Here is a 20083-nt window from a genome sequence, read left to right on the forward strand (position 1 = left end):
AGATAGAGTCACAAGAAGCTGCACAAAGTATATTTAATCAAGAGATAAAGAACAGAAATAGCCCTGCTGCAGATACTGGTAAATAAAAGTGGCAGAATACACTTGACAGTGCAGACACTGAAAGGTAGAACTGAGTTATATAGTAGGGAATCTGACATTGAGGTCAAGTTAAGAGAAGTAGAAACCGCAAACAATCCACACGTACAAAACTGCCTCGACGAACAGTAACTGGGCAGGTACGGCAAATTCTCACAATGAATTGTAGTAGGCTTGATTAGACATTTGCACAACCGGGTAAATACCAATAAAATAAAACCGGTACCACCAGAACTTCTACCCTGTGGAGGGCATTGAGTTTAAAACAATGGTAGGCAAATTCTCAGAGACATCACTTGCTTGGGTTGGCTGCGAGCAGTGAGCTGACTGGTGCACGATTGTGCGTGGCTCTCTCTGGACCACCCAGGCTGACCCAAACAAAAGTAACAAGATTATTATAACGGCTGTGTCGGAGTGCCTTTTTCTTTATCCTGTTGGGTGAGGAAGTGAGGCCTGCACGTGCTGATCAATGAGAAACAAAGTAATGAGAGTGAGTATGAAGCCAACCAATGGATGGTAATGGGCAGGCTTTAATTCCCCTTTAAGCTAACACAATGTCTCGCAAGCGACCGTGCATGCGCTGTCTGAGATGAGCCCTAATATGGGGAGAGTGATTCATGAAAACGACTGTATTTGAGTGTACCTTGACCCTCGTTATGAGATAATACAAGATAAAAACGAATAGTTTTCTTACCTGTCGGTGTAGTTTTGCAGCTTGAAGATCTTTCTGGATTCACTATGCTGTGCATTATTCCGCGGTCTTGTGGTTGGGTCCGGATTCGTAGTCTTTTCTTTGTTTTTTTTTCTTAGCCCAGGTGGGTGTCGGCGTCACACCCCCTTGGGTGTATTTCCGGTGACGTCGGCATGCTTCCTGCGGAAGCTCCCACTCTTGGGCGCCATCTTCGGGTTCTTTTTTTCCGTGTTTCTTTCGTTTCCGAAGTAATGGCAATGTTCTATTTAGTTTGTATTTACCGCCTTGTACTTTCAAAGTCCTTTCTTTAGTTAACCACCTCTTCTCTCTCCAGCCTCATCTTTCTGGCGGAGGTGGGTGGGTTCGCTAGTGAATCCAGAAAGATCTTCAAGCTGCAAAACTACACCGACAGGTAAGAAAACTATTCGTTTTGCAGCGTGAATCTTTCTTGATTCACTATGCTGTGCATAGATTTTGTAGCGGTTTCTCATCTCTGTGGCGGCTGGGTGGAAGATGAGCGTTGGGTGTTAAATATGTGCTGTAGCACCTTCTGTCCCACTTGAGCTTCCTTGTTCATTTGTATGTCCACACAGTAGTGCTTCGTGAACGTGTGCACCGAAGCCCATGTTGCCGCCAGGCATATGTCCTCTATGGGTGTGTTAGCCAGGAAGGCTATTGTAGCGCCCTTCTTCCTGGTGGAGTGGGCACGTGTCCCCTCTGCCAGTTCTTGTCCTGCACGCTTGTGGCAGAGTTGAATTGTCTGTGCGATCCATCGTGCAATGGTCTTTTTGGTTACTGCTTTCCCCATGAAGCTGTTTGCGAATGACACACTGTTTTGTTTTCCTGTGTCCCTTTGTCCTTTCAATGTAGTGCATGACTGCCCTTCTGGCGTCCAGGGTGTGCAGAGCTCGCTCTGCGCTAGTTGTTAGTTTTTGGAAAAAACTCGGTATCTGTATAGACTGGTTCATGTGAAATTTGGATACCACCTTCGGCATGAAGTGTGGGTCAGTCCTCATCACAACTCTATCGTTGTGTATTTGTATGTAGGGTTCTTGTAGCGTCAGCGCTTGAAGCTCGCTTACTCTGCGTAAGGACGTTATTGCAACCAGAAAGGCTGTTTTCATAGTTAGCATCTTTAGGGAGACCTTGTGAAGTGGTTCAAAGGGCTCTTTCATGAGTTCCGTTAGGACTGTGTTCAAGTTCCATGCAGGTGGCGGCACCCGCTTGGGTGGTGCGATCCTTTTCGCTCCTTCTAGGAATCTCTTCACCACTTGTGATGTGAAGAAGCTCCTGCACGTTTCTCCCCTTGTGTAGGCGACTATCGCTGCCAAGTGAACTCTTAAGGAGGATGAGCTAAGGTTCTTCTCCAGCAAGTGCGTCAGGTACCTCAGCACTGTGGAGTCCCTCTTCATTTTATTGTGGAGTCTTTCCTGTCTGCACCATATTGTGAATGTTTTCCATTTCGCAACGTAGCACTTTCTAGTGCTGGGCCTTCGTGCCTCCCGAAGTACCCTCAGGGTGCTTTCTGGTAGTCTCAAATGTGCGAACTCTATGTCCTCAGGAGCCACGCCACTAGGCTCATGCTCTCTGGCTCTGGATGTAGTACCTCTCCGTTCTGCATGGAGAGTAGATCTTTCCTCCTGCTGAATCTGTGGGGTGCACACTGTGTCATCTCCATGATCTGCGAGTACCATGTCTGCCTCGCCCACTGTGGTGCGACCAGTATCAGTGTCATGTTGCTCGCTCTGCACTTGCTCAGCACTCTGTGCATCAGTGGTATCGGGGGAAAGGCGTAAGCAAATGTCCCTGACCAATCTATCCATAGGGCATTCCCCAGTGACCCCTCCTCGGGCTGCCTGGATGCGAAGTTTTGGCATTTTGCATTCTGGCGTGTGGCAAACAGGTCCACCGATGGTGTCCCCCACCTGTCGAACAGGTACCTTGTCTCCTGAGCATTGAGCTCCCACTCGTGGGATGCCGATGTCTGCCTGCTGAGCCAATCGGCTTGTATGTTGTCCTTCCCTGGTAGGTGTATGGCTAGCAGGTCTATATTGAGAGGGATGGCCCATCTCCATATCTCCTGCGCCAGCGTTGAAAGCGGTGCTGTGTGCCCCCCTGCTTGTTGATGTAGAACATCGCAGTGGTGTTGTCTGTTTGTATCAATACCTTGTGTTTGTACAGTCTTGTTTGAAAGGCTTTCAGTGCAAGGAAGATTGTCTTCAGTTCTAGGTAATTGATGTGCTTTGCCGCATCTGTTGTCGTCCACAGTCCCCTCACCTTGAGCTCCTCCATGTGAGCGCCCCATCCCTTCAGGGATGCATCTGTGGTGATGGCCACTGTTGGCGGTGGGGGCGTTAGAGGCTTTCCCCTTGTTATGTTCTCCATGGTCCACCATGCCATCTCCTTCTGCACTGCGTGCGTTACAACCACTAGATCCTCCCAACCGCCTGTAGCTTGTGACCATTGCTCCTGTAGCCATTCTTGAATGGGTCTCATGTGGAGTCATACATTTGGTACCAGGTGGATGCATGATGCCATCATGCCCATGATCTTGCTCGCAGTCCTCACTGTCCGAGCTTGTCCCTTCCGGTAGAGGCGAGTTTCCTTCACCAGCGCCCTCGCCCTCTTCTCGCTGGGGAACACCTTGCCCTGTAAGGTGTTGATCTGTGCTCCCAGGAAGATTTTGACCTGTTCCGGCTCCATTGATGATTTTTTCCAATGGATGGAGAACCCCAGGCTTATGAGCGTGCTCGTCACTGTATGTGCGTGCTGCTTGCATTTCTGGTATGAGTTTGCTTTCACCAGCCAGTCGTCCAGGTAAGGGTATACGTGTATACCTTGCCTTCGTAGGTGCGCTGCGACTGCTGCGAGGCACTTTGTGAAAACTCTTGGTGCTGATTTTAGTCCGAAGGCCAGTGTCGTGAACTGGTAGTGGCTTTCTCCAATGGTGAACCTGAGCATGTGTTTGTGCTTTCTGTTCATTGGGATGTGCAGGTAGGCGTCTTTGAGGTCTATTGTGACCATGAAGTCCCCGGTCTGCAATTGTGGGAGCACCTCTTGCAGGGAGGTCATTTTGAATTTTTGCGTTCTTATGAATTTGTTCAGGAACCGTAAGTCTAGAATGGGTCTCATTGTCTCGTCTACCTTTGGTACCAGGAAGTACGTTGAGTATATTCCTGTGTTTCTTTCCTTGAAGGGTACCCGTTCTATGGCCTGCTTCCGCAGGAGTTCCTTTGCCTCCTCCTGAAGACACTGCAGCTGCTTGCTCGCTAGTGTTTTTCTTTTTGGTTTTCTGCTTGTTGGCCTCCCCTCCAACTCTATGCAGTATCCGAATTGGATAATGTTGAGGATCCATTTGTCTGATGTGATTTCCCTCCACTGTCGGAGGTAAAATCTTAATCTTCCTCCCACTGGTGTCATGTGGTCGTAGGTGTCTAGTTTGTCTTGACCCATCTGTACGTGCTGCCCCCTGGGATCTTTTTTGTGGGCGGGCACACAGAGTTTTTTGAAGTCACTTAGAGGTGGGCTGCTGCCCTCCTCTCCTATTTTGTCCCCGTCCGTTTCTCCCTCGAAAGGACTGGCCTCTTTGTTGGTACTGCCAGGACTGCTTCTGCTGACCATGCTGAGCCTGCGAGTCTGCCTGGTGCATTTGCTGGAAAGCCTGGTGTGATGTACCTGGCTGGTTTCCGCCTCTCCCGCCGGGCCTCCGTGACGGGGTGCCCCTCTTGTTCCCTCTGAACTGCAATGCTCCCATGGATCTTGCTGTTTCATTATCTTTTTTCAGTTGACTGAGCGTTTCATCAACTGTTGTTCCGAAAAGCGTGTTGCCGTTGAACGGTGTGTTCAGGATGCTGTGTTGCACCTCCGGTTTGAAACCTGAGATCCTGAGCCAGGCGTGCCTCCTTTCCGTGACACCCATCATCATGAGCCTGCTGGCTGTGTCTGCCCCATCCAGGGCCGTCTTAAGGCAAGAATTAGCTGCGTTCTTTCCCTCTTCAACCAGCTTTTCGGCCTTCTGCCTGGCATCCTGGGGCAGGTCCTTCACCAACTGCCCCAGCCCCTCCATGATCTGGTACATGTGTCTGTTTATCAGGGCGTTGGAATTAGCCATGCGCCAGTGGGTCGCGGCATTCCGTTCGATCCTTCTGCCCACCAGATCCATCCTTTTGCTCTCCTTATCCGGTGGCGGGCCCGAGGTAGTGGGTACGTTAGCCCTCCTCCTTGCTGTGGCCGTGATAATGGAGTCTGCGGAGACCGTGCCCTGAATGTAGGCCGGGTCCTTTGTGGCATGTTTGTACTTTTTCTCAGTTCTGGGAGTTACTGCCTTGCATGTTGCGGGCTCCCTGAATGCTTCCTTCCCCTGAGCCAAGACGCTTTCGAGCATTGGAAGGAATTGGCTCCTCGTTTGTGTTGGGAGCAATGTTTCTAGAAGGAAGTCTGCTTTCTGCTTCTCTTCGTCGAGCTTGAGCTTGAAAGCTGCTGCGGCACATTGTATCACCGAGTTGTAGGCCCCGATGTCGTCCGGCGGCGAGGGCCTCGAGGGGTAAGTGTCGACCACCTCCTCCGGGTTGTCGGTGTCGACATCGATGTAATCTACCTCCTGAAGGTCAGAGGGTGCAGACTCTGTGTCCGTCCTGCCATCCTCTTCCTCCCCATAGTTGTAACTATCGTAGGGATTCTCGTACTCCTCCTGGTCGTCGATCACCTCGACGTCCTGGTCTTGTTCCTCGGCGACTTCGGCGATCTCCTCTTCCTCCTCGACCGCCTCCACCACCGGTGGCTTGGTCTTGTGAGGGATCGTGAAGGCTTTCATCTTTGCGTCGAAATCTTTCTTCCGCTGCATGATGTTCTCCATTTCTGCCTCGAGGCGTCTTCTCTTCTTCTCCATCTCAGCCGCGTGTTCCGCGTCGGCCGCTCTTTTCGGCGGATGGCTCGTCGCCGTGCCTTTCGGTGTCAAAGTTTTCGACGTCGAACCGGATTTTGGGTCTCTGGTCGTCGTCGTCAGTTTTGGGTCTTTCTCCCTCGGCGTCGATCGATCCTTTTCGGGGACGATTTTCAACGTTTTCTGCTGATCAGCAGCTCTCGGCGCCGGGGACTCCTTCTCGGAGGATCCGCTGGGCCGGGGAGTAGTCGCGGACGCCGCCTTCTTTGGCGTCGGCGCTTTCGGGGTCTTGCCCTCGATTTTTCTAGACTCAGAGTCTCTCGGGTTCTTGGGGGCCGAAGAGTCTCCTACCTTTTCAGAAGTCTTCGTGTAATCGGTCTCTACGACCGTGTAGCTGTCGTCTTCGGCGGCAGCGTTGTCTTCTTCCTCGGAGGACATCCCCAGCTCGTAGAGTGACGGAGTCGGGGCCTTCCCCTGCAGGGCGGCGTGTGCTACCCTCTGCCTCTCTCTCACACGAAGGGTCTTCGGGGCGAAGGCGGAACAGGCGTTGCAGTCTCCGCTTTCGTGGTTCACCGGTAGGCAAAGGTTGCATACCGGGTGCTGGTCCTTCTGCGCGTACTTGTGGTGGCAGTTACGGCAGAACTTGAACGGCGTGTTGTCCATCATCGAGCGTCCAGGGCCTCTCTGGTCGCGTGTTCGTCGACGTTCGTCGAGGATCTCGATGGAAAACGCCTTATCCTTGCTGACCTTTCATCGATGAAGTCCCCTGGAGTCTTCAGATGACTTCTCCTCGTCTTTTCTGTATTTTCTTTCTTCTTTCTCCAAAAATGTATGGAGCCCAAACGGGAACGATCCAGACCCGACCGCGGAAAAAAAGAATCTGAAGATGGCGCCCAAGAGTGGGAGCTTCCGCAGGAAGCATGCCGACGTCACCGGAAATACACCCAAGGGGGTGTGACGCCGACGCCCACCTGGGCTAAGAAAAAAAAAAAAAAAAAAAGAAAAGACTACGAATCCGGACCCAACCACAAGACCGCGGAATAATGCACAGCATAGTGAATCCAGAAAGATTCACGCTGCAAAACCTATGTTTACGCAAGTTGCAGGCTGAATAAGTCTTACTGACAAAGGTGAAAGAACACTGTGAACAGCAGTACTATAATACCCGAGTAATGCATAATTTATATCAACAATAAAGTCTGGATTACACTGTTGATCGCCTTAACTTATCGGCACAATACCTGTAAGGAGTAAGGGCAGCATCCCAATGTTGATTTTCCACAGGCCGAATTTGAGCAGAAATGTCTGGACAGTACCCTATCTCCCCGTTTCCTTTTCTGGTTGTTTCAATTAAGTTTCTCTCCCCTTCCACGGATATAGCAAGGGCTTTCAATGTATGCGCTAAATACTTTACAGGAGCACAAGCAGAAATTACCTAAAGAGTCTTGTAGCAGTTACAATGAAAACAGTGGGACTCTAAGTGGGATAGATGTATAAATGAAGAAAGACTATGGAAGATTAGTAATAGAAAGCAGAATATCATGAAAACAAGTATTTGTGAACAAAGTAGAGCTAATTGTACTTATGAATGATAATCGATGAGCCATCCATAATAAATTTACAAGCTAAGCTTTTAGCTGAAAAGAGTCTAATCATTTACTGCCTGATAAATGGGACCAAAAGCTCCGCTTATACTTCAAAATCACACCTCCAATTCCTGTCTCACTGTAGTAGATTGTTTAGTCCAGGGATACCCAAAGAAATTGGATTTTTCATGATGAGGCAGATGAAACCATGTGCATCTCTCAAACACGTATTTGTAACTAATATCTAAACAATGGTCTACGCAGTGTAAGGTGTAAAGAGGGACTTGCAATGACAAAAATTGAGTGCACAACCACAGACATCCCCCTCCACCTGCTGCATATCCACACTATGCTCACACCACTGGTTGTATTGATAATGGTCGGAACAGTAGGGCCAAAGTAGCTTACCACATTAAGCCAGGGATGACCTTCTATTGCCACTGGACCTAAGCACGAAGTGCCCTAGATATGATGGACACCCGAACGTATTTAACAGGAGCAGTCGATCTGTAGCTCCCACTATCCTGCTGAGCTGGAAGTTTGAAGTGGCAAACGATTTCACACTTTCCGTTTGAAATAGGGTTTTGTTAACGTTGATGTCCTATATGAATGAATGAAATGACATTCGTTTAGAACAAGCATACTCCAAGTAGTATTCTGGCGCTGAACGCTGGAAAGTCTGCCATCTGCAAAAAAAGCGTCGTATTTATTTTGTTGGAACAGCTAGTTTTTTTTCTGATAACAGGAAGCTTTGGGATGGCACGGAGTTCCCTAGGGAGTTTATTCCATGCCTTTGCGCCACGAAAAGAAAAAGATCTTCCACCAGATCTGGCCTGGCAAATCGTAAGAATCCTGGCTAAACAGCTGTGTGAAGATTGCAGCTCTTGGTGGAAGGGGGAAGGAGCATACGCGCATATCCTCCTCCTCAGATATACAGCTCCCTTCTCGTGGAGGGTTTTATATGCCAGGAACAATTTCTTGAAAAGAATCGATGGGCAGCCAGTGCCCTCAAGAGTGGGGTCATGTGCGTTCTTGGAGCTGAGAAGCCAGGAAGCCGTACTGGACAGATGTGAAGTGGCTAAAAGAGAGTGCACATCAAATATGTAAGGACCAGGTTCAGATTCTACTGCGGCATAACAAAGGGAGAAGGAGGAAACAAATGCTTGAGTTCTTTCAACAAACGCATTACAACAGGTGATTTAAATATTGAGGGTAGGTCTGGCAATCTTAAGAAGGCTTAAAGAGCCATATGCACCCTTTAACTGTGTCCAAAACAAAGCCTGGCCAGGCGAGAACAAACACATCAGATAACTTGCCCTGGAGGAGGTCCCAACAAAAAACATATACAGTTTCTGTTGAGGAACACCTGGCTGCCAAGATGACATCAACCACCTCTGGAGGAAGGTCACAGGTGTCCAGGCATGAGGGTGGAGACTGCAGAGGCCCGGGTATAAGACTTTGACCAGTTGCTGCAAAAACAGATCCTTTCAGAAGTACATTCTGATCGGGGGACAGATGCTCCTGTCTCACCATGAACCGCAGATACCTCCTGTGGGACTGCAGGATAGGGACACGAAAGTAGGTGTCCTGCAGCCTCCGGGGTTGAGTGCAGACGACCTAGACAAGGGAGAGTATGTTGAACATGTCTTTTGGGAGAAAGAAGTTGATAGGGCACATGTCTAAAATAGGATGGAGGCATCCATCCTTGATCGTCACCAGTAAGTGGCAGGAGTAGCACCACAACCCACTTCTACTGCAGGAACTGTCTTGATAGCTCATTGGGCTAAAAAGACTTGTACTTCCTACCATAAGATAGACAGATAGTCCTACATCAGGCGTTCTCTGGATGGTGGAAGGGGTGGCCAGGAAAAGTAGGGCGTATCTCTTCCAGACAATTTACATAACCCACGTGCCTGATGTTATGGCCTGCCAACCCAGTAAAAATTGTTAGATCCTACTTCCACCTGGGAGTCCGTGCTGGCTAAAGGAGTTTGGCACCTGGGGTTACAGTGGTTGGGGATGGGGGACATGGGGAGTGGGTTCAGCCGACTGACTGCCCTATTGTTCTTGACTGCGTGGTCAGAGAGTGCCACGGCCTTGGCCTCGAAACAACTGGGAACCTTGCTGAGGCTGAAGTGGATATCCGTATGGGGCACCACTGCAAGAGCCCGAGAAGGATCAAAAGGGCTGATGCGGTTGGCATGGAGAAGCAGACAAACCCTGGGACAAGTCTGTGACAAAGCCTTTATTTGAAGTACTCCAGACCGGAGTCTGCTTCAGGGCCTGAGGTGTGTAGCAGGCACTGGGCATTTCCCTGGGAAGCTGGAAGGGTGGGGGCTGGTTTTGGAGCAGTAGGAGGCGTTTTTGTTACCAAGGACCGGTTTTGAAGCAATGCTGCCATATCCGCCTCCGGTAACAAAAGCAGCAGAAGTGCTTCCCACTAGCAAGACCCCGAGTGGATGGTCCGTTACAAATGCCAGGGCTGGTTTGTGTTCCCAGTCAGGCCCTTGTCTGCTTTATCCCCAAATAGGCAAGCTCCTTCAAAGGGCATATCCATAAAGGCTGACTGGACACTGCATGAAAAACCAACAATCTCAGTCAGGCATTGCAATTAATAGTGACGTTAATACCAATGACAAACAAAATCCCAGTGTTTAGAAGCAGCCTTAGGTTACTGAGGGAAATAATCCCTGAGGGGTTTCTATAGAGAATCTATTGAGGAGCGAAAACAACCGTGAGCCAAAGACAGTAAGCATCAGCATTCAACTGTAATCAAGTAATAAGCATAAACAAAGGAATAGAAATCAATTTGTGATTTATTTGGACCTCCCAAATGGGTTACAATCTAAAATAATTAAAAACAACTAAAAAAACCTTTTTATGAGAAGGTTGGAAATTCAAACTATTTGCACTATAAAAAACAATCAAGACAAATCAATATGCGAAAAAAAGTCAAGAACAATCAAGACAAATTGAAGTACAAAAGAAGTCGACGCGGTGTTTCGGTGTCTTTCAATCTTTACACCTTCATCAGGACAAACATATATTTCAGAATATCTATAAGTTAAACAACAGAAGTTTAGTACCATTTCGTATCAACCATTTTCGTCACTACAGTTTGCTTACTCTTTTTTATATAAACAGTATTACATCCCCTTAAGGCTCCCTCTCGGCGTTTATAGTATCCACCTCTTGCCTAAGCAGTTTCTCATACCCCACTTTTTGTTTAAACAATTGTTCACTTTGATACTATTATTGAGCAAGATCTAATACCTGCAGTTTGATTACAGATTCAAGTCTAATCAATGTCTTCAGTTCTTTTACTCTCAGCGTAGACTGGCTTGTGATGATTGAGTCACACTGGGAAGCTATAGAGAGTATAAAATGATATATTATAGCTCCAGGCCCTGTAAGTGGCTAAATCTTAAATTATTTATCTCTGAGTGGCTCTTATTTTAATGAGCAGTTTACCTTTTGGTTATGCTTCAACGTTTTCGTATTGCACGGAGGAACCACCGTATAGTAGTAAGATCTCTCAAATCTGGAGTTTGTATTGGATGTCCTGTTGGAGTAAATACATGCCTTCCCTTAGTTGCTGTTAGAATGTAAGGGCAATAACGGTGGGGAAGTATTTTTATAAGGCGAAACGATCAATGGGGGCAAGTACTAATAGTTTGTCCATAGTATACTCACCAACTCAGAATTGGTTAGAGTTGCCGGTGTGCTCTTTGAATTATGCACCTCCACTCTGTGATTTCATTTATTAGGTCAGCGGTATCTATAAGGACAAGATTGATTTCGACCTGATCAAAATTCTATTAATTCTATACTTGTTTACTCAAACTTTTGATCTTCTCTGGGCTATCCATTAGGATTTTTTGTACATTTCTTTGAGACTTTAGTGTTATCAAGAGACTTATATTTGCTTAACCCCTTGTCTAGTCAAATGAGGGATATTTCTCAAAATTACCCCAGATATGGTGTTTTGATAATAAAATTATATCGCCCATTTTGTTTCCTTCCTACTGATTAGCTGGATTTTCCTTGGCCAACCCCAGTTTTTTAGGGCAACTCTTGAGTTTAAGGTAAACCCTACTGAGGGGTTAAGCTCCCCATAGCTTCTTGCACTTAGAATGGTCATAGTGACCCTCTACCATGCCATCGTTAAGACAAGGCCTTCTCTATGTCCATACCTGTGATTTCTTAGCCGGCCCTCTAAGTACTTCCGGGATGACGGCTCACGAATGTAATAAATAAGAGCCCAAAATAAATCCTTACTAATACATGACAAAAGTATGAAGTGCCATAACGGTAAAAGACTAATTAATTCCCAAGATACTGATTACTTTGGCCGCAATACAGCCTCGCATCATAGAGGGCCGACTTCAACTTCCGGGTGAAGTCGAGCAGAGCCAGCATAAAAACGCAGCGCCAGAGAGTGCATTTCACCCTTTTGAATCTACACGAAGGCGAACGCACGGAGGAACAGGGAGGCCGGCTAAGAAATCACAGGTATGGACATAGAGAAGGCCTTGTCTTAACGATGGCATGGTAGAGGGTCACTATGACCATTCTAAGTGCAAGAAGCTATGGGGAGCTTAACCCCTCAGTAGGGTTTACCTTAAACTCAAGAGTTGCCCTAAAAAACTGGGGTTGGCCAAGGAAAATCCAGCTAATCAGTAGGAAGGAAACAAATTGGGCGATATAATTTTATTATCAAAACACCATATCTGGGGTAATTTTGAGAAATATCCCTCATTTGACTAGACAAGGGGTTAAGCAAATATAAGTCTCTTGATAACACTAAAGTCTAAAAGAAATGTACAAAAAATCCTAATGGAGAGCCCAGAGAAGATCAAAAGTTTGAGTAAACAAGTATAGAATTAATAGAATTTTGATCAGGTCGAAATCAATCTTGTCCTTATAGATACCGCTGACCTGATAAATGAAATCACAGAGTGGAGGTGCATAATTCAAAGAGCACACCGGCAACTCTAACCAATTCTGAGTTGGTGAGTATACTATGGACAAACTATTAGTACTTGCCCCCATTGATCGTTTCGCCTTATAAAAATACTTCCCCACCGTTATTGCCCTTACATTCTAACAGCAACTAAGGGAAGGCATGTATTTACTCCAACAGGACATCCAATACAAACTCCAGATTTGAGAGATCTTACTACTATACGGTGGTTCCTCCGTGCAATACGAAAACGTTGAAGCATAACCAAAAGGTAAACTGCTCATTAAAATAAGAGCCACTCAGAGATAAATAATTTAAGATTTAGCCACTTACAGGGCCTGGAGCTATAATATATCATTTTATACTCTCTATAGCTTCCCAGTGTGACTCAATCATCACAAGCCAGTCTACGCTGAGAGTAAAAGAACTGAAGACATTGATTAGACTTGAATCTGTAATCAAACTGCAGGTATTAGATCTTGCTCAATAATAGTAACAAAGTGAACAATTGTTTAAACAAAAAGTGGGGTATGAGAAACTGCTTAGGCAAGAGGTGGATACTATAAACGCCGAGAGGGAGCCTTAAGGGGATGTAATACTGTTTATATAAAAAAGAGTAAGCAAACTGTAGTGACGAAAATGGTTGATACGAAATGGTACTAAACTTCTGTTGTTTAACTTATAGATATTCTGAAATATATGTTTGTCCTGATGAAGGTGTAAAGATTGAAAGACACCGAAACGCCGCGTCGACTTCTTTTGTACTTCAATTTGTCTTGATTGTTCTTGACTTTTTTTCGCATATTGATTTGTCTTGATTGTTTTTTATAGTGCAAATAGTTTGAATTTCCAACCTTCTCATAAAAAGGTTTTTTTAGTTGTTTTTAATTATTTTAGATTGTAACCCATTTGGGAGGTCCAAATAAATCACAAATTGATTTCTATCCCTTTGTTTATGCTTATTACTTGATTACAGTTGAATGCTGTTGCTTACTGTCTTTGGCTCACGGTTGTTTTCGCTCCTCAATAGATTCTCTATAGAAACCCCTCAGGGATTATTTCCCTCAGTAACCTAAGGCTGCTTCTAAACACAGGGATTTTGTTTGTCAATTTTAACTCCCCCTCCCTGACATCCGTCACTAGGGGATCCTCCATTCTTTTGAGTCGTTAATACCAATGATTCATCCAATGGTATCCAGGCCACAACGGATAATAAGAAAATAATTTACTTACCTTCAACAGAAGTTACCCAGCATTGGTATCTTTCATAGATTCACAGGCTTGAATCATTCCTCGTCAAAGTGGGAGTCTCACGGTACTACAGTAAAGCAGTATGTCTAACTAACAGACTATACTGGCAGTAGCACACATTTATTAGCCTATGTCCTTTTTTAAAAAAAGGACCAAACTTTAGGAGTATGAACAATCTAGAACACTCAGAGAGGCTGATTCCCTCAGATTTTCACCGCATGTCGTGTGTGAATAAAGTCTCCCTGAGGTTTGCTCAATTTTTAACCTCATTACTCTAGTATGTCTGACAGAAAAGGCTGTTTCCTTCCCTGCAAGACCTGTGGAAAGAAGAGAGTTTATGTGGATTGCCTTCAATCCCAAGCATGAGGTAAGAGTGCAAGATTTGTTTCATTTTTTCCTCAAATACTCTGAGGGGCAGGGAGGGAAGGCTATGTCTTATGCGTGGGGAAGTACTCAAAGGGTGAGGAACCTGCAGTTAGAGGTCTCTATCAGAAATAGCCCTTCTAGCCTTACGCTGGACACCCTTGTTACAAACTAGGTAAACAATATCAACTAGTGTCTCATATTGTAGTAGCGGTATGCAGAAGCCCATCCAATTCCAAAACATTGTGACACTGGAATAATTTGCATTACAAAGCAGGCAAATGCATTTTAATTGCAGATTTCATTTCGCTAGACGAGTCCTTTATTCATACTTTCCTTTACTGCCTTGTCACTAAAGCAGAGAACACCACCGGACTGACAATGCCTTAGGTTATGAATGGGCAGTATTAATAATCAGGCAAGCGGCTAAACATGAAATAGATCTGCATGCAGCAGCTTTTATTATTTACTATGCTAAATTACTTATCTGAAGAGAAAAGGAAAAAAGTGATCGACCCTAAACAACATTTTATAAATCGGATGGCGATACTCACATTGAAGGCATACGCATAGACCGTTAGTAGTTCACAAATAGTTACTACAAATTATTTTGATCTCTACTCTTCATTTTCATAGTGCAGCTGGCACTAGCATGAGGAAACAATGCCATGCTTACCCTTAGATCAATGACTCGGTTGTCCAGTCTTGTATCCTGGTTTACAGTGGCCCTTCCTTCCTAAAAGGTTGGCAAAGAAAACAATTAGAAAAACATATAAAGCCAAGCCGCAATAAACAACGGTATTTCAAATCAGCAACAAACGCAAGTTCGCACACAACTCTGGACAACATTTTAATAAGATGTGAGAAACGGAGGAACCCAAATTGTAGGTTTGAATCAAACCTTAGTATTGCAATAGTGTTCAAAGCCTTCTTTTGGAAGCAACACCAGTGGTAGGACCAGCACCACACTGACAAAAAATGATCTTTTAAAAGCATGTTTTAATTAGTTTTTTTTTTTTTAAAGAAAAGACCGACAGAGAACAGAATCACAAGGCCTAAGAAAAATAACAACAACTTCTACCAACAAAGTAGTCAAGGTGCAGCGGTAACATGTTCTTAATCTGCAAAAGATTTGTGAAGAACATACCAGAACGTTCAAGAAATACTGGCAACTCTCTGGGTATAATGGGGAAGGTGGTCTTAGATGTGTCACCACAAAAAAGTACAATGTGCATAGCAATTCCCTCTTGGAAATGAAGGGCTAATGGCAAGTAGATATGACCATGAATGAGTGATTAGAGAGGCTTTGCATTGCAATAAATTAGTGCTACAGAAAGCTCCCAACACTCTGGCCCCTCATCTTTAAGAGTGTCCAAATGAACTGCACGCATCTGCGTGTGTCAAACACATGAACATATCACCAATAGCCACCCTCAGCCTGACAGTATAAAGTAGAGTTGCCTGTTCTTCTAATCATACAAAACTTTTCATCAGACCCAAAAGTTATGCTTTTAACGACTGTAGTCCAGCTGATGTTAGGGAACAACACAAGCGTCTCCACGACCTGGGCCCCAAGTACCTCAACGACCGCCTGACCTTCTACACGCCCACCCGCCAGCTGCGGTCTACCAGCCTCGCCCTCGCCACCGTACCACGCATCCGAAGAGCCACCGCCGGAGGAAGATCCTTCTCCTACCTGGCGGCCAAGACATGGAACTCCCTTCCCATCCACCTTCGCCTGACCCAGGACCATCTCGCCTTCAGGAGACAACTCAAGACCTGGCTGTTCGAGCAGTAGCGGACCCCTTCCCCCCCCAAGCGCCTTGAGACCCCTCCGGGTGAGTAGTGCGCTATATAAATGTTATGATTGATTGAAAGGCCTAGTGGCCAAAGAGTGTGATATCCTTCCTGCTTGTAGATCAGCGCAACACGGTCTCATGTTCAGCCACGCAATGCAATATCACATCAACTGTGGCAGGACCTCCTCTGTTGTCACGTTTCCCTCTCATTTGCAGATCTGGAGTTTTCCTCAGTAGGACTATATGGTTGTTTCCCTCTCGGGCCTTCCATTTCATCTAAAAGACATCAATTGCGTTTTGCAAGTCTTCCATTTTCGGGGCATGCCAGACAATCAGAAAGAGGCTGGCAGCTCTGCAGCTGTCCTAAAGCCTGCCTTCAAGCTTAAAGACGATCGTCACAGCACAGTGGTGACAACTGGACTCTTGAGTGGTCACCTCCTGCTGGTGAGTCACAAAGTGCGCCGCTATACCAGATAGCTCACTGGACGAGGCCTCAACATATGTAACCTCATTATCTATTTTTTGGTGAACACATCAATGCGCTCTTGTCTATGGAGAGACCCATAGATGGATGACAAGCAGCTGACTCTGTGTCGGTTGCACCACGATGGTGTTGGAGGCACTCACAAAAGTAGTTATTCAGCAGAACATCAGTCCTGGACATCCTTGTGGGAGTGGTCTCTGAAGTGCAGCATCACTGGGTGTTAATGGTGAAATCTCACCACAGAAGTGGAAAACCAAACAAGTCAGGCAACAACATTTCACCTGAACAGCCCTGCAGGCAAATCACCAACTCAAGTTCCTCTGGCATTCTCAGTTAAAGATTGGGTTGAAAGTTGGTTCCTCAGCCCTATCACAGTTGCAAAGGCATCCAAATCTGCCATTGCCCACTGCTGCATCTTGGCTGATGTCTGGGTAAGAACTGAGATTCGGTTCCAGCCGCCAGCACAACTGGAAGCCCTTACCACTGTAGGCTGCTGCAGCTCTACAACACCGGTTTTGCATACTCGCAATCTTTGTATTAATCAGAGCTCCTCTCTGTGGGCAGCGACGAAAGCAGCTGCCATCTTGGAACAGTACATGACAGTCGAGGAACACAACCTTGCGTCAGCAATCCCAGGTTAAGCAGCAAACTGAATACTACCCTAATTGATTTGGTGGTAGCACCACAGATTCAGCTAGCAATAGGTGGTCAAGTTGGCAGAGCAAAGTGCTTGTAGTGGGGAAACATCGGGACAGCTGTGGTCCAAGCTCAGCCCTAAAATGTATGCTGCCCAGCTGAAGAGGCCATGACCCCTCCAGACCAAAAAGGATTTCACTGAACTGGGATGCACTTTCTGTTTCTACAAAAGAAAATATGAATTACCCAATACCACTTTGTTGTCATAAAACAACTGCAAAGTCTGTAAAACGCAGGAACCAGCTTGATTTCCAGAATTCAGAAGAGAGCTTATATCTCCATTGTTGATAGATAGTTGGTAACTATGAACTTTTTTTAAGAGACACGGGCTTAATAGGCAGAACTTTAAAAGTGTAGTGATGTGTGTATGCCTCAAAACCAACTGTACTCTGCGGAGCTTTACTTGGGGCTGGGGGAACAAAACAGAGGATAAACTTCATTTCGAAAGGCAAATGCAAAAACATTGGCTCTTGCTCATTTTACGCTCCGGTTCTTGGTAAGTGAACTTTTGTTTAGAACTGTTTGTTTAAAACAATGTTCTTTTAATTTAAAGTTGTCAGATACTTAGAATCCCTTGACAATTAAAGATAACTTCTACAAATACAGGTCACAAGTCACTAATCTCGTCTCCGGGAGTCTGCTCGTCTTAGAAATTCAGGAGTAAGTCCCATAGCAGGTGGGGTGAGACCCAACAGAAAAACCTTTATGAATCGGACTCGTGATCCAGGAGTACAGACGCTTCTCACTTCTCAAAGTCCAAAGTGTGACTGTGCCCGAGAGTCCCTCTTTGTTTCAGGTGTCCTTTCTGGACTAAAAGTGTTTACATTTCATTCACCTCCTAAAAGAATATGGAAATTTCACACATTCCTACGTCAGCAAACAAAGGCTCTCTCTGTTGCTTTTCAGAGAGGGGCAAATGTAAAACGTTAATGCTATTGTTGGAGCACGTTTTTCTCCAAGAGCTTTCCAAATGTAGAGGGGCGCATTAGAATTCTAGTAGGGCTTTCGTTTGCATTTTTCATCTTTTACTTTATTTCAGTCCCTGATTTTGCTTCATTTGAACAGACAAGAGAGATCATGGCGTGAGACATTAGTTGCCCAACGTGGGTGTCCAGAAATGAGCCAATGCTTTGTGCTGTTTCTATCATCGCGTTGGAGGGCCGCCGAACTCTGTCTTTATTTTATTTGTAAACTTCTGTGATGAGAGAGCCTATAAGCTTTAAGAATGTTTTTATTAATTGTGAAAAGAAAACCAATCTGCTTTCGGATTTTCCCAGCCTCACTGAGTCCATTGAGAAGGCCCCTGGAGGCCATCTTTGGTTTCCTTTGGAGCAGGCACAGAGATGACAACCTCATTAATCAGACGGAAAGAAGAGATGGTCATGTGTGGCAATGCGTGACACCCATTGGGGAACCAACGCTAGGAGGTCACCAACCCCCTTCTCCATCATTAGCTCTTGAATGGGGCCACACACTTGATACCACAGGATTCTCGAGGACAGCCTGACCACCGACTCGGAATGAGAAAAATTAGCATATGGGCTCTACTGACCGAGTGCGTCGCCGGGGGTGTGTTACTAAATAAGCACTAGACATGAAGACGCTATATGGGAGTGTTGCTAAATACGCACTAGGCATGTTGCCGCTGTAAGGGATTGTTGCTAAATAAGGACTAGGCATTAAGACGCTATATGGGGGTGTTGCTAAATACGCACTAGGCATGTTGCCGCTGTAAGGGATTGTTGCTAAATAAGCACTAGGCATTAAGACGCTATATGGGAGTGTTGCTAAATACGCACTAGGCATGTCGCCGCTATAAGGGAGTGTGGCTAAATAAGGAATAGGCATGAAGACGCTATATTGCAGTGTTGCTAAATACGCACTAGGCATGTCGCCGCTATACGAGAGTGTGGCTAAATAAGGACTAGTCATGAAGACGCTATATGGGAGTGTTGCTAAATACACACTAGGCATGCCGCCGCTATAAGGGAGTGTTGCTAACTAAGGACTAGGCATGAAGACGCTATATTGCAGTGTTGCTAAATACGCATTAGGCATGTCGCTGCTATACGGGAGTGTTGCTAAATAAGGACAAGGCATGAAGACGCTATATGGGAGTGTTGCTAAATACGCACTAGGCATGTACCCGCTATAAGGGAGTGTTGCTAAATAAGGACTAGGCATGTCGCGGCTATGAGGGAGTGTTGCTAAATAAGGACTAAGCATGTCGCTGTTATAAGGGACTGTTGCTAAATAAACACTAGGCATGAAGACGCTATATGGGAGTGTTGCTAACTACGCATTAGGCATGTCGCTGCTATAAGGGAGTGTTGCTAAATAAGGACTAGGCATGTTGCCACTATAAACAGCAGAATGTCCATCCAGAGTTGATCAGGTCTGAGTTTAATATTGTTGCCACAATCAATAAAAAGTATATTTCCTGCAACGCTGTGGCCAGACACCAAAACCCCTAAAAGAACATGGTGCAGTTTTTTAGACACCTGGAAAGCACAGGAGAAGAGATTGCAGGGAGGAAAAAGAGGCAGAAATTTTAAAAATAGAATGACTAAGTCAAATAGACAAAGCAAGTGGGAGGTAATGCAACAACTATACAGAAGGTGGGAAAGGAAAACGTAAAACACGAAATGAAAGTCACACAGGAAGAGGTACTGAGTTAAAATAGGATGCACATAAAAGCAAACAAAGACAACAATTTGTAAACTCATGTATAAACAGTACATAATCTAATAATCAGAGGATATGGGGGTCTTCCTCAGTAGAAAAAATAAAAAACAAAGAAAAATAAAGAAGTAAAGGAGGTGGGCATAAGTGTTGCATGAAAATAGAGGAAAACAACTTTACAACAGTGTGGATAAATGAAAAATATGAACTATATAAAATGTGTCAGTCAAGTAGGAGGTGTTCAGATCTTTTGTGGAGGAGAAGTGAAAGGTAGATATCAGGTGAACCTTAGACTGGCTGTGCCAAGGTGCAATATTCCTCCAACCCTGGATATTCCAGAAGGAGAGTTTCCAAGCTACTAACAGAACTGAGTCACCATGAGATGGTCATTTTTTGTGACAATTAACTAGTTAACCAATGTGTAGTACTTTTTGTAACAAACATGCCATGTTATAGATGTGCCTTTTGTCTGCATGATGAGAACGGGGATGGAGGCAAAATCTACAGTTAAAAGGGCCATTCGCAGATGATGGGTTTCCAGTCCGGACCCCGCAGTTCAGATATGATTAGAGATTGTGACAGTGATTGAA

The 20083-nt window shown here is 45.5% G+C and overlaps 1 protein-coding gene across 1 annotated transcript in view; it reads right to left on the bottom strand.

Moving 5' to 3' along the window:
• The window catches only part of DARS1 (aspartyl-tRNA synthetase 1), a 390822-nt gene that overhangs the window by 88186 nt on the left and 282553 nt on the right, over window positions 1-20083 (bottom strand). The window contains exon 9 of the mRNA XM_078682456.1: window positions 14509-14568. Coding sequence (XP_078538582.1) covers window positions 14509-14568 — 60 coding nt within the window. The remainder of the gene's footprint in view (window positions 1-14508; window positions 14569-20083) is intronic.

Source organism: Lissotriton helveticus, chromosome 3_1 (genome assembly GCF_964261635.1).
Source record: "Lissotriton helveticus chromosome 3_1, aLisHel1.1, whole genome shotgun sequence".
Classification (NCBI taxonomy): domain Eukaryota; kingdom Metazoa; phylum Chordata; class Amphibia; order Caudata; family Salamandridae; genus Lissotriton; species Lissotriton helveticus.